The following is a 14594-nucleotide window of genomic DNA, read 5'->3' on the forward strand; positions in this document are numbered from 1 at the left end:
TTGTGGTATATTTTCTCTAGAAGCCTGGTATTTATTCCGCCGCCTGCGACGGTCACGCTATTTGCGCATAATTTTGAAACTGAACGGACAAGCGGAGACGCTGCGCCCTAGGTTTTCTTTATAATTAGTGCGAAAAACAGATTACCCAAGCGTCCCTTTGTAAATGGTAGTTAAAAATCATCAAATTAAGTTCATTGGAAAGTGAAAACAAGGGTTTTCTGGAAGCAAACGAACACACACACACATACAAGTGCAATCGCTTGGCGTCATTTTTTGGACTGTACGCGCTTAATTACAAACAATTTCATTTATTTGATTAAAATGGACATTTCGGGTGGGAATACGTCGCGCCAGCCGCCAAAGAAGTCGAATCAAAACATCCAGGTGTATGTGCGCGTCAGGTGAGTTGATTAATTGAATCACACTCTGGAGAAATGCGAGTGCTGACTGCGATTTTATATATTTCCTAGGCCCCTTAATTCCCGGGAACGCTGCATCCGATCCGCGGAAGTCGTGGATGTGGTGGCACCACGCGAAATCGTGACCCGCCACACCCTGGACTCCAAGCTCACCAAGAAGTTCACCTTCGATCGCAGCTTTGGCCCCGAGTCGAAGCAATGCGATGTCTACTCCGTGGTCGTTTCCCCACTGATCGAAGAGGTCCTCTCTGGCTACAACTGCACGGTTTTTGCCTACGGACAAACGGGCACGGGCAAAACGCACACGATGGTGGGAAACGAGACCGCCGAACTGAAATCCTCCTGGGAAGATGTGAGTTTACTATTGAAACCGGGACAGGATGGCCACAAGTTGTATGGGTGGTGTAGCACAAGCAAGACTTGCCAAAGTCGCTTGGAATTGTAACAAACGATCACTTAGCAAGTCCCAAGTTCCTACATTATGAAAGTTCGTTTGTCAAAGAAACTAAAGCCATATCATTGTTATTAAGTCCTAAAGCTCTATAAGATATGGATGTCCTATTGTCAAAAAAACTATTCCCACAGAATTCTTATAAACATTCACTTATTAAGTCTTTAGGTCCTTTATCGTACCTTCAAGTATGAAAGTCCGATTGTAAATGAACCTATGGCCATAGAATTGTTACAAACGATAAAGAAACTAAAATTGTATTTAAAGATCATTTACCAAGCCTTTGGGTCCTTTATATATCGTTTAGAATATGGAAGTCCTATTGTCAATGAATCTTTAGTCAAAGAATTCTTTTAACGAGCACCTACCAAGACTTTAGGTCCTATATACCTATAGGAAATGGGGTTTCGGCTAAAGATTCAACTCTTTACCTACAAAACCGGTTTTCCTGTTCCACGAACTAGCCATCTAACATTTTGCCATTTTTAATTACGCTTAGGACTCTGATATTGGCATCATACCGCGAGCTCTGAGTCACCTTTTCGATGAGCTCCGCATGATGGAGGTGGAGTACACGATGCGCATTTCCTATTTGGAGCTGTACAACGAGGAGCTGTGCGATCTGCTGTCAACCGATGACAGCACCAAGATTCGCATTTTCGATGACAGCACCAAGAAGGGATCGGTTATTATCCAGGGACTGGAGGAGATACCAGTGCACAGCAAGGATGATGTGTACAAGCTGCTAGAAAAGGGAAAAGAGCGTCGCAAGACGGCCACAACTCTGATGAATGCCCAATCCTCTCGATCGCACACGGTATTTTCCATAGTGGTGCACATCAGGGAGAATGGCATCGAAGGCGAGGATATGCTGAAGATCGGAAAGTTGAATCTGGTGGATCTGGCGGGCAGTGAAAATGTATCCAAGGCCGGCAATGAAAAGGGAATACGAGTCCGGGAGACCGTGAACATCAATCAGAGCCTCCTGACACTTGGCAGAGTAATAACCGCCTTGGTGGATCGTGCTCCCCATGTTCCCTATCGCGAATCGAAGCTTACCAGGCTGCTCCAAGAATCTCTGGGTGGCAGGACCAAGACCTCCATCATAGCTACCATATCGCCGGGTCACAAGGACATCGAGGAGACTCTCAGCACTTTGGAGTACGCCCATCGGGCCAAGAACATTCAAAACAAGCCCGAAGTCAATCAGAAACTGACCAAGAAAACAGTGCTTAAGGAGTACACCGAGGAGATTGACAAGCTGAAGAGAGATCTTATGGCTGCCAGGGACAAAAATGGCATCTATTTGGCTGAGGAAACCTATGGCGAGATCACCTTGAAGTTGGAATCCCAGAACCGTGAGCTCAACGAGAAAATGCTGCTGCTCAAGGCTTTGAAGGATGAGCTGCAGAACAAAGAGAAGATCTTTAGCGAGGTGAGCCTGAGTCTGGTGGAGAAAACTCAAAAGCTGAAGAAAACCGAGGGTTCCTTGCTGCTCACTAAAAAAGTGCTGACCAAGACCAAGCGGCGCTATAAGGAGAAAAAGGAGCTGGTGGCCTCCCATATGAAGACGGAGCAGGTGCTGACCACACAGGCTCAGGAGATTTTGGCCGTGGCTAATCTGGCCACCGATGATACCCATCATCTGCATGGCACCATCGAACGAAGGCGTGATGTGGACGAGAAGATTCGCAGATCCTGCGATCAGTTTAAAGATCGCATGCAGGACAACTTGGAGATGATGGGTGGCAGCTTGAACTTGTATCTGGAGCAGCAGGCAGCCTCCAAGGAGCACCTAAGCCAGGAGTTGGGTAAGCTATCCATCTACTTTTACCTGCTTTATTTACTTATTTTCCTCCGATCTTTAGTTAACTCCAACAAAGTGAACCAACGTCTGTCGACAAATGCCAGCAAGAGCATTGAAATGCTTAAGGAAATCTGCAGTCAGGCGCTAGGGGATCAGGTCCAGCTGCAGAATAAGTTAATGACAGAGATCTTGAAGATCAACGATCAACATGCTCAGACATTTGTTGCCCAGCTGATGCAGCAGTTGCAGCAGCGTCAGCTTGTGATGAGCCAGGAAATCCAGACGAGCCTTCAAGAGATGGAGGAAAACAACCAGCGGCACAAAGCCATGCTGGATTCCATGCAGGACAAGTTCACCCAAATTATCGACAACAGCTCGCGATCGCTGGAAAAGCATGTGAAGCAAGTGCATCAGCAGCTGGAACAGCTCAGTGGCATGAGCTTGCCGGATGCGGAGGAACTGCAGCAGCTGCAGGAGGAGCTGGCCAACGAGCGGGCTTTGGCCCAGCAGGAGGAAGCTCTACTGGAGTCCATGATGATGCAGATGGACCAGATCAAGCAGCTACGTGCCAAGAACAACGGAAGCATGTCCAAACGCCTCAACAAGATGGAGGAAAGCCGACTGACTAGAAATCAGCGCATCGATGACACAAAGTCTGGTATCCAAGATTACCAAACAATGGGCATCGAGGCTGCTCAATCCGCTCGAGCCGAGCTCAGCAGCCAGATGGGGACGGGAATGCAGTGCCTGGACCAAGGCGTTGCCTACTGCTCCATGCTCCAGGTGCACATGAAAAACCTCGGCCAGGAATATGCCCAGCAAACGGATGAAAACGTGGGCTCAAGTCGCCTGCACCACTCGCAGGTGGAGTTTGCCTGCCAAGACAGCAAATCGCAGCTGGTGATCTTGGAGGAGAAGTGCCAGGCTAATCTGGAGCAGATCGTGGCGGAGGGACAGAAGCTTAACACCGCGGAGAGACAGCGTTTCATTGGCCATTCCACAGTGGCCACCGATCTTGTGCAGGAGTTGACGCGGCAAACCACCGAGCATGCCGCAATTCAGCGTCAGCAGTTGCAGACTTGCGAGCAGGAGATTGTGCGGTTCCAACAGAACGAGCTGAAAACATATACGCCCACCGGCACCACGCCCTCCAAACGGGACTTTATCTATCCACGCACTCTGGTGGCCACGTCGCCGCATCAGGAGATTGTGAAGCGCTATCGCCAGGAGCACGATTGGTCGGATCTGGACACCACTGCCCCCATAGATGAGGTAAGTGAACAGGGCTGTGTACAGGGTATATATAGGAAAAGACTTATCCTTTATGTTTGTAAACTTTTTGTAGTGCAGCGAGGGAGAGCATGATGAATCCCTGCAATCCGTTCAGGAGCTGTCCGACACGGAAACCATAATGAACTCCACGCCCATTGAGAACGTGGATGGTGTCACCATTAGGCGAGGCCCTAGCACCACTCGAAACTCCAACTCGAATGCCCTGAAGCCACCCTTAGTTGGTGGCATGCGGAGCAACTCCTTGTCCCGCTCCCTTACGCCCAAGAAATCTTCACCTCGAAATTCGCCCGCCTTCAACAGGGTAAGTGGTCAGGCAATCAAGTGATCCGCTAATGGCTAAACAAACAAATGTCTCGGATATAAAATCATTGCGTTTATTTTCAATACTTTTAGCACAACAAAGAAAACGTGGCCTGATTGCATCGATGACAATTGTACTCTCAATCTCAACCCAGTAACTCGTTTGTGTTAGTGGAATTCGGATCGTTTTGTTTGTTTGGCTCTTCTGGATATTCTCTTTAATCTGTATATCAATCTTTGGAATTTCGTATATTTATCATTTAAATAAACTTAGTATGCTATGTATAGTTAAGGAAACCTTGCGGTTGAGGCTTCGATTCGAGTGCAAGTTCAAGATTTATTAAACTTTATAAATAAATTCGCGTGAGGATTTCGCTTAAAATTCGATAAGTAACTTACATGATTTTTAATAATTTCCTTTAAATTTGAATCTAAAAATTTACGAGCCTCTAAATTATAACTTTAATTTTAAAGTAATGTTATATCTCTTTTTCTGAACATAATCTTTTTGGTTTGGCTCTTATTAAATAACCACATTTCTAAGCTCAAACATTTTTACTCGCCAAAAACTTAATGACATAAAGATCTTTAAGATTTTCAATAACTATCTACTATTAATCCTCATCCTGCTCATCGTCATCATCTTTGAGAATGCCCAGCCGACGGGCCACCTCTTTGACGTTGGCAATGAACTCCTCCTGGACAAGATTGAAGCTCATGGCCAATAAAGCAATTCCGAAGAGCAGATATAGCGAGCAATAGGCAATCGACTGCTCCGATTCATCTTTGACACCTTTGGCGGGCACAAAGTCACCAAATCCTGGAGAGAAACGTATTATGCTGATATAGTTGGAATAAGATTGATAGAAATACTCACCAATTGTGGTCAACGTGATGAAGCAGAAGTAGGCGGAGTCCAGGAAGGACCAGTTCTCCCAGTAGGCAAATAAGACAGCTCCACCGAGAATATAGCTAACCACCAAAAAGACGCACAACCAAATGGGCACAGGGCGATCCTTGGGCAGCATGTCTCCATAGTCCCCATACTCATCGCCATACATTGAGTCGTCTTCATCGTAATCGTAGCTGGGACGTCGACGGATTTGCCGCTGCACGGGAAAACCCATTGGTGACATGATCCTCGGTGATGGAGGCAAACGCTCAGCTCGGCGGCGATTTCTCTTGGGCTCACGACTTCGGGAGCGTTGGCGTTCCGTGGGATAATCCTCGTAGTTGTCCCCGTAAAGGGAGCCCTCATCGAAGCTCTCCTCCACATACTCCTCGTAGCGTCCCTGCGAGTGACCACGTCCATCCCGACGATGATCATGGCGTCCAGGCGGTGCAGCATCGTAGTCGGGCAGCTCCAGATGATTGCCATAACGAGAGGATTGGCGGCCCAGGCTGCCAGCTCTTCTGCCATTGCTGTTTTGGCGATGTGCACTATGAGGTGGCGGTTGTGGAGACCGCTCCCTTTCCCGATCCCTCTGGCGTTGCCTCTGGTGAGCAGATCTCGGCATGGATTGGCTCCTGGGCGCTGATGGCTGTCTTTTATTGCCGCCGCCACCGCCAAAGTCATCTAATGCATACCTATTCGGTATGATGGGCGTCTTCCTCACCACATCCTCGTCCACATCTTCGTAGTGCGAGGAAACGTGCCTGGGATCCACTGACTTGGCCCTACTCCGTCCAGGTGCCGAGTGAAGGCGATGCAGTTCCCGGGAAGCTTTCGAGGGTTCCTGACGGTGAGGCGATCGCACGGAACGTACACTGGCTGCTCTTTTGGCCGGCGGTGGCATGTCGTCAAAGTCCTCTATGGATCCCGCATCCAAGTGGGAGCGGGAATAGCGCTCCCTCTCCACCGTGTGCCTGTCCCTCATCCGGTCCCGCTGCCTCTGACGACTGCTGTAGCGATTGGAGCGATTCAGGGTCTGCGTTTCGTACTCATCCCCGTAAATAGTGTGCCGCTGGCGAGGATCGTGATGTGAGTGCTGCTGCTGCTGGCGTCGGTTGCGTCCACCTCCACTACTGCGATGCCCGAACTCCCGATCGTCGTAGCCCCTGCCCATGGTGCGCAGTTCCGGATCGGAGTAGGCATGTCCCATGGACGGACCCAGTCCGGAGTCATTTCCCGACCGCTGCGTCATCTTCATGGAGCGCCGGAACGATGGTGGCGGCTGCGAGCGGGCTTGTCGCTGGGAGCGCATCGATCTCTGCCGGGATCGGGCATTCCTTGGACGCTTGGCCGTCCGGGTGCACACATAGCAACAAATTCGCCAGTAAAGAAACCTATTGGGAGTTGACCAGGTAAGAAACAGTAGTTATTTTTGAGTAAAAATCAACAATTTGTAATGTAAAGTTATAATATATAAAAACTAAAATTATTCTTGATTTAAAAATAAAGCTTGAAATCGATTTTAAAATTTTAAATATTTTCCATTGAGAAACAATAACTTTTACACTACTAATACTAAAACATTTAAGTAAATTTATGATATTTAAATAAACATCTATAAATCGAAGTGATTAATTTTCAATAAGTAATATATACTATTCTTCTTGTTAAAATAGTAATTGTTAAATGATAGCTACATGATATCTTAGTATGAAATCAAGCTTTGATCACTTTTTTCTTTTCTAAATAAGAACTGATTATAAAAATAGGTAACATTTCTCTATTAACACACATTGATAGTTAGAAACGGAATTACAGAAATACCCATTTAAGCACCAATTTTATTGATATTTCTTATATGTATTTAAAATGGAATAAAAGAAACAATTTTTAAATAGAAAGGATACATTTTTTTGTAAATATAAAAAGCTTTTTATTTTAAAATATTTCAATAAAATTGTCAAATGTTAACTACCCATAAAGTCTTCTCTAAATTATCCTTACTTCTAAAAGTCCTATAAACACAAATTGAAATTATACAAATACCAATTTATGCACCAATTTTATTGATATTCTTTATGTCTTCTAAACAGTTAATTTATTAAATCTAGTGATTTAACTAAAGTAAATCCCGACTTTTCCAGTACATCGATGTCAACTCACCGGAATGAAGTGGCCATGACATCGCCAATGTTGGACAGGCAGATGAGCATCAGCGGAATGCCCACGATGGCGTAGAAAATCGTTGTCACCTTGCCCCAATCCGTGCGCGGCGATATGTGGCCATAGCCTGTCCAGAATGCGATGAAGAATATTAAATTGCCGCCGGTCTCAATTGGTGAGTTTGATTTTGAGTCATGCTCGTGGCTTTACCTTCAACCTTCTGACCGCAAAGTTCTTGAAATGCTAATGAGTCTAAGACCCGCTAAGGTCTAATCTAGCTCCGTACTTCTTTTTGTGCCAGCCAAGCCCATTATCGCTCCCAAAAAGCAAATGGCAAACAATTGCGAACATGGTATTTCAACTCTGCCGCTTTTGGCCTTTGCGGAAGTGTGCAAACTTTTTTTTAGATAGCATTTAGATACGTTACCCCTCGCAAAATTCTATCTGATGGGCGTCGGTCACTAAACCCATTTGTGTGTTAGCCATAAATCCATATCGGGGAATTGTGCAAATGAATAAAGCAAAAAACTAGGCTTCATCAAAAGGTAGAGCTAATAAACTACTTTAAAGAAAATATCTTTAGTTGAAAGTCGAGAAGTTAAATGCTCTAAGAATTTCCTTTCATTAAAATTATTATAACTAAATGCCAGTTTAACCAATTTGGCAGAAGTAATTATAAAGAATTTGTAGTTTTTGCAAATACTTTCAGTAGCGTCTTTCAAAAATTAATTCAGAATTTATGCGATGTGTAATTTAAATTTTCAAAAGTAAAACGTTTGAATTCTTTTTTTTTCAAGTGTTTCTGAAATGTTTTGTTTTACTTTTAAGAATGTTTTACCCTGTTTTCGCACTTAAAACATCAAAACTAAAGCTCTGTGTTCTTTGTGTATGTTATATAAATAAACCTTTATAGTTGTTAGTTTTACTATAAGTATCTTAAGAACTTTAAGGATTAGGTCAAAAATACTTACTATTATACTTTTCAAAAAGGTCTTAAAGTTCGGGATTTTCGCTCCAACTTCTGCTCAAAATCATCAAAGCCCCTACTAGAGTATATCAAATATGAGAAATTCCCATCATTAAAATCTGAATCTAAAACGTCAGAAAAGATAATCACGATCGGTCAGTGGCGTTTGACCTTGCTGTTGTTTTGACCACAGACAATTGGATGGCAGAGCAATTCCACTTTTGGTTTCATTTGACACGCTCCTCGCTCCACACCCTCGCTCCCTTTGCGCCCCATCGCCACCCACAATGAACCCATTTTTAGAGGTCACTCACGTGCTATATGTTCAGCCAATTGTGTCCGAACTGGATCTTTGACCTATGAGCTCTGTAATGTTTGGGGGAGTTGCATTTACCAGCTCATGGTAATTTCCAGGAATGTCTGTTTTTGGGCTCGATTAATGATCAATTACATTACCCAATGATTTATGTGATTTGAACGTGATCACCGAGTGGACAGAAACCAACTGTCCGATTCATCCGCTTGCCTCATTGGTTCCTGGGCGGATCGCGATGCTCCTCGGTGGTTTGGTTGCGCTTCAGGTGAATCAACGATATGAAACGATCCGATGTGGTCGGTCCCAAGATCTCAACGTCTGGCATGTTTGCGTTGATTCATTGGCCAAATCCCCACCTGCGGCTGCCCTCGTCGCTTGACTGAGTTTTTGTGCGTCGTCATGTCGCTGTCTCTCTGTCTCTCTGTCTGATTTTCATTTTTCGGTTCTCGTCGGTGGTTATATAAGTAGCGTGTGCCAGTCGCATACCTCATCTATTCTGTTGCGGGAGCTTGCCGCGATCAAGCGCAAAATACGGGTCAGTGTGTGATCAAAGAAGTCGGTGAAAAAAAAAAAACAAAAGACAAAGTTAAACAATAATGCGAAGCTATTGCCTCATCTTTGCCTTGTGCCTCCTTGGATTAGTGGCTGCTAAATCTCCGGAGCAAGATGGTGATCAGTGGATCTGGCGATCTTATAATCGCAGGGAGCGCTCCTTTCGCAACATAGATCGCAGTTCTCCCATAAAGAACTCGTATGACCAGAACTTGAGAAGGGAGCCCACCACCCGCAGACCTCTGCCTGGTGAACCGGAGAACGATGAGATCGAGGATTATGCGGATGTGGATCCCACGAGGACATCGGATACTCCCACTGTGGGCACTCGCCAGTTCAATCCCTATGGCGGTCAAACGAATGCAGGACAATTCGGAGGTGGAGTTGGAGGAGGAGTAGTTGGAGGAGGAGTTGGAGGAGGATATGGTGGAAATCCAGGTGTTTTAGTTGGACCGGGAGGACCCACTGGAATTATTGGCAGACCGCAAGTGTATCCCAATCCTTACCAACCGGGCTTTGGTGGATTCTCGGGAGGACAGAACGGAATTGGTGGATATCCAGGAGGAGGCTATGCAGGAGTGGGACAGGGATTTCCCGGTTCTAGCCTGGGCACAGGATTCCCTGGAACAGGGGTGGGCAACGGCTTCAATGGCTATGCCAGCAACGGACTTGGTCTCAATCAATTTCCCAGCAATGGACAACAGTTCCCCTATGGATCGTATCCAGGTGGCGACTTCGGTGGCAACCAGTTTGCAGCCCCAGGTGGACAATTCCCGGGACTAGGACAGTACCCCTCCAATCAACAGTTTGGAGGACCACAATACACCGAGGGCTATGGATTGGCTGGAGGATTGGGCCTGGGTCAGCTTGGAGCTGGAAACGGTGGTATTGGTTATGGCAATAGTTTCCCACCTCTAGGAGGATTTGGTTTTGATGAGAAATCACCAGCTGTGGCCGAGGGTAAAAGCGCCAAAAGTGTGGCTGCTGCACCCAGAACGGTGAACGATAAGCTCAATAAGAAAGTGTAGGATTCTCTATATTCTCAGCTCAAGAGCACTGCATTTTGAAAGATCTGCAATCAAATCCCTGAATCTATTGTTACCTAATTAAAAACCTTCTTCTAGCCTTAGTTGTAAATAGTTACCTTCTCTTAGACATAGTCCTAGGCTTAGATTAAACGAATAAATTCGAATGTATACCCAACTAATGGAGTCTTTTAAATTTCTGGATATTTGCTTTGGCAATTAATTTAATGGTGAATGCTATCAAAACATTAAAAGTATGTTAAACAAAAATTTTGATATTTATGCTTGAAATGATATGCTTTAAAGTTGCTGCAAATTTCTCGATGCCTATTCTATCAATTTGCCTAAAAACTTACTGTCACTGCCTTTACGAGTTCATCTACCATCCCTCGTTCAATTTTTCTCGAAATCGATAAGGACAATTTTCTCAGGCTATGCCCTTTGTTCATAAAAAATAAATATACCCACTCACCTATAGTCGTAATCACTATAATGGAGTAGAACAGTGATCCAGCAAAGGTCCATTGCGACTTGTGCAGATCTTCGTCGCCATCCCAACCATCTGCCTTGATGGCCGTGAGGATTTGTTTCTCGAAGTTGGCCAGATGTTTGCTAACATTAGCCATCCAGTCGCTCTCACGAAGGACCAAAGCATCATCCGACAGTAGCCAGATATTGTCCGTGAGATTAAAGCGTAGATTTTGTATACCTCGCTTAACCTGTAAGGCAATCAAAGAGTTTATATAGATTATAATAAAATCTTCACGAGATTACCTCCAGTTCGTGGGGTCGTTCGAGGTGCTGGAACAGATAGGCACCGCCCACGCAATAGGAAACGACGAGGAGCACCAGCAGCACATGGGACACAATGCAGGTGAGCACCTTCCACGAGAAGCAGATGGCGGCCACGCATCGTCCGCGTTCCGGCTTCGCTGGCTCCAACATGTGCGCTGGCAGAGATTGGGCCCGCCTACTCGACATGGTCACCCTCCCACGCTTCCCTTCCTTTGGCTAATTTACCGCTCGGCTGGCTGTAAATTATGAAAGAAAACTAAATAAAGGAGAGCATCGAAAAGCTTGGGATTCGAAGCTCCATATACCCCTCATTATTTCGTTTAATATTGCAAGTAAATATATTGTTTGGCATGTCATGTTGTTAAGTCTGATCCTTTTATGTAAATAAACATTCCATGTTTTTTTGTTAAATGATAGGGCCAAAACTCTTTAGAACTTAAATCTTTAAACCTTTAAAAGGTTTGGATTTGATAAATTCTTTTAAATAATAAAATTAATGTTTAGCTATCAAGTTGTTTCCGGCCGATCCTCTAAAGTTATTAGTAATCCAAAGGGTTATGTTAAATGTTAAAGCAAAAACTCATTTTTAGGACACATAAGTTTTTGATCTAGTTGTTATAACTAATCTTCTGAAGTAATTAAGAAATCCATGGTGTATAATTTAGTAGTACAGTAAAAACTCATCAGAACCCATAATAAACGTTTAAACAATGTTAAGAATTTAAAAACATAAATTAGTGGCCTTTAATGGTCAGGTAAAGACTGCCAAAAATTAAATTAAACATCCTTGTGAAATTTCTTTAATAAATAAAAATTTTGCTTAGACCTGTAGGTTTTAGAACTGATTTTTTAAAGATAATAAGTATCCCATAATATTTCGTTAAGTTATAGAGTTAGAACTCAACGGAACCCATAAAAAACATTAAAGCATTAGTAAGAGTTTAAAAACTCATATTCATAGCCCAAAAACCTAATGGATAAGAGTTCACACAAGTAGGCTGCCATAAAAATTAAACTAATGCCTTTGAGTAAACATCCCTTTTCATCGAGTTCGATTTGTTTTCTCTGGTAATCTCCAAAGGTGCAATTACTGCGAAGCCGAAAGGTGAACCAGACAAAGCTCTATGGCACACATGTTTTTTTGTCCAAATATTTATTTATTTGGGTTGCTGGGGCAAGGCCGAAGAGTCGAACCAAGTCGAGTCGAGGGGATTGGGTGCGGAAGCGAAAGCCACCGAAAGACTAGACTCCATGAGACTATTTTGGGTTCTTGGCTGCCCGGCGGGGGCATTCATCTCATCGTCAAATCGGACGCCTTAGACTCATGCCACGCCTGTCGAGAACTCTTTTGGATATTTTTGTTTTTGCTTTTTTGCTTTTTGCTTATAGACGGGAAGACTACATAACATGTCCGAGCAATTATGAACTTCGATTTCGTTTGGGTAATTAGCGCTGGGAATTTATAGGCCAACGAAATGCTGTTAATAATGATTACCGATCACAGATCGCTTTCTGATTCGCACTGAGGGATACTTTTCAGATTTTTAATTTAATTTCCATGCTGTATATTTCCCCCCTCTTTCACTTTTCCACTTTTTTTTCTGATTTGAGCCGTAGAAACAACCGACGCACCGATCCGTACAACCCACAAATTCTTACTGAGACGAGTCAACTGCACAGCACAACACATATGGACTCTCCACGAATCTCTCGGGAAATCGGTTTATTTTTGGTCTTACTCCAAGTTCTCTTGTCTTCCTTGGATACTTGTATATAGTTTTGGAAAAACTTTTCTTTTCAAATTTGCTCTGGCCTTTCGTTTGTTTTGTATTGTTTGGCTCTCAACTGGCATCTCAATTTGCATTTTGTTTATGCCGCCTCTCTATGAACAGCTCGTTTAATCAGCTGATACAGGTGGTCTTTCGTTGTATTTGATATATCATTTTGGCACTTGGTATTTTTGGGATTTATTTTTTAATTGCATATAAGAATTAACTCTAAGAATTTGGTTATCTTTATTATACCCTTATAGAGGGTTTAATATATCAGAACTACGGTTCAAATTTTTTAAATTTTGGGATGAATGTCCTTTGAAATATAGTAAGGGTTTAATATTTTAGAATTACGGTTTTAATTCCATTAAAATCGGACAACAAGATCCTAAACCCTCCATAGATCGAATAACTCCGAGGAAAATCATTAGATTCTTTCTTGTTTTTGTTAACCATTTTATTATATTTTTTTATACAAACTAAGTAAAGGTTTTAATAAAGTGCTATTGTGAATATCATTTATATCAAATTATACAATTAAATTCATGAAATTTGGCTATCTTTGTTATTAGTTTGAATAAATTTCTTTGTTTTTATGCTCTTATCCCTACGCTTATCAAAAAATGGATTAGAGTACTTGAGTTCCTACACCTTTGTTACCTAAGATAAGAGCTACAACTGAAACCATTTTTGGTTATTTAGCAGTAGGGGGATAGACCCTTAGTCAACATTGAGTTGCCGGAAGGAGCCTTGCAATCCGAATAGACTCTCAAAGTCCACGGGTTTTCCCACTCGCAGGCGTTCGTCGGTTCCATAGTTCTTCTCCTCCTCCCAGTAATTCCGATAGGCCAATATGCGCTGCTCCCAATCTCTTATAAGCTCAGGAATTGAGCCGTTTTCGCCTCCATATTCCGCAGGCAAGTACTTTTTGGGTATTTGTTCGTAGAGAGCTTCCCATTTGCTTCCATGGACGTAGAGCTAGGCGTTAAAAAAGTCTTGTTTAGCATACATAATTTTGGTTTTAAAAAGCTTATACTTACTCGTCCTTGCTGTTTCTTTGACATCATGGGCTTTATCATATTAAAGAGCGTCTCAAATCCATTGGGTGTATTGATGAAATGAATGCCTTGGGGTCGCAGTGGCAGAGCCTCCTCCTGGAACACGGTCATCTTCTTAGCATAAGACGGTGTCATCTGCAGATAGTGACCGCTGGTGACGTTGGACAGGTCCAGAATGGATATCAAGCCATTCACTATAGCCACATCATCTTCATCGAGAGTGATCTGCTGAATTAAGCCAGCAGCTCGATTTATTTCCTGAAATGTGTATTTACTGGGGTCATACGAGCCCATGCGAATTATAGCCAAACGTGGGCCATTATCGTTCAGAGGACGTGGCAGTATGAGTATTGTGCTAGGGAAGTAATTAAATAAAGATTTAGTTACATATTTATATATACATTTTACTACCAAACTCACCCCAGCTTAAAAAGGTCCAGCAATTTGTCTACATCAACATTATGGCCCAAATAGTACTCGGGAAACTTGGTGCGGAGCGTGTAAAATCGATCGATTTTTACCTTCGTTCGTTCCAAACTGAATTTGCAGCCTCGCAGGAAGTTCACCAAAAACTGATCATCTGTGCGGGCTTTCAGATGAGGCTGCTGCTTGATCCATTCCCTCAGCGCAGCAATATCATCATCAAGTTGGTTCGGGACCTCGTTCAGCTTCTCGATGGCAATTTTCTGCAGCTCAGGGCTCAGTGGACGGATGGACGGCATCTTTGTTGGGTTCCTCTAGACAGTCGATGAACGAATGTCGATTTTCGACCCTGCCAATTGAA

At 43.6% G+C, this 14594-nt stretch overlaps 4 protein-coding genes across 4 annotated transcripts; 2 read left to right on the forward strand and 2 right to left on the reverse strand.

Moving 5' to 3' along the window:
• The first annotated feature begins 60 nt into the window (after positions 1–60).
• LOC108146177 (kinesin-like protein Klp61F) lies at positions 61–4657 on the forward strand. Its single transcript, XM_017272083.2, has 6 exons — positions 61–401; positions 471–771; positions 1370–2681; positions 2739–3949; positions 4023–4271; positions 4364–4657. The coding sequence occupies exons 1-6, from the start codon at positions 322–324 to the stop codon at positions 4385–4387; spliced, it is 3177 nt and encodes a 1058-aa protein (XP_017127572.1). The 5' UTR covers positions 61–321; the 3' UTR covers positions 4388–4657.
• A 51-nt stretch (positions 4658–4708) lies between these two features.
• Positions 4709–12626, reverse strand: LOC108146178. The gene is made up of 6 exons (XM_017272084.2): positions 12476–12626; positions 10960–11216; positions 10658–10904; positions 7326–7452; positions 5148–6556; positions 4709–5090 (listed from the first exon to the last, which is right to left on the reverse strand). Exons 2-6 carry the CDS (start codon positions 11164–11166, stop codon positions 4885–4887), a joined length of 2196 nt encoding a protein of 731 aa, XP_017127573.1. The 5' UTR covers positions 11167–11216; positions 12476–12626; the 3' UTR covers positions 4709–4884.
• LOC108146179 (glycine-rich cell wall structural protein) lies at positions 9088–10363 on the forward strand. Its single transcript, XM_017272085.2, has one exon. It carries the CDS (start codon positions 9205–9207, stop codon positions 10186–10188), a length of 984 nt encoding a protein of 327 aa, XP_017127574.1. The 5' UTR covers positions 9088–9204; the 3' UTR covers positions 10189–10363.
• Positions 12627–13218: 592 nt separating the features above from the next.
• LOC108145938 (alpha-tocopherol transfer protein) lies at positions 13219–14553 on the reverse strand. The gene is made up of 3 exons (XM_017271646.2): positions 14231–14553; positions 13793–14165; positions 13219–13730 (listed from the first exon to the last, which is right to left on the reverse strand). Exons 1-3 carry the CDS (start codon positions 14530–14532, stop codon positions 13473–13475), a joined length of 933 nt encoding a protein of 310 aa, XP_017127135.1. The 5' UTR covers positions 14533–14553; the 3' UTR covers positions 13219–13472.
• Between the last annotated feature and the right edge of the window lie 41 nt (positions 14554–14594).

The sequence above is a fragment of the Drosophila elegans genome, unplaced genomic scaffold (assembly GCF_018152505.1).
Source record: "Drosophila elegans isolate 14027-0461.03 unplaced genomic scaffold, ASM1815250v1 contig_208, whole genome shotgun sequence".
NCBI lineage: Eukaryota > Metazoa > Arthropoda > Insecta > Diptera > Drosophilidae > Drosophila > Drosophila elegans.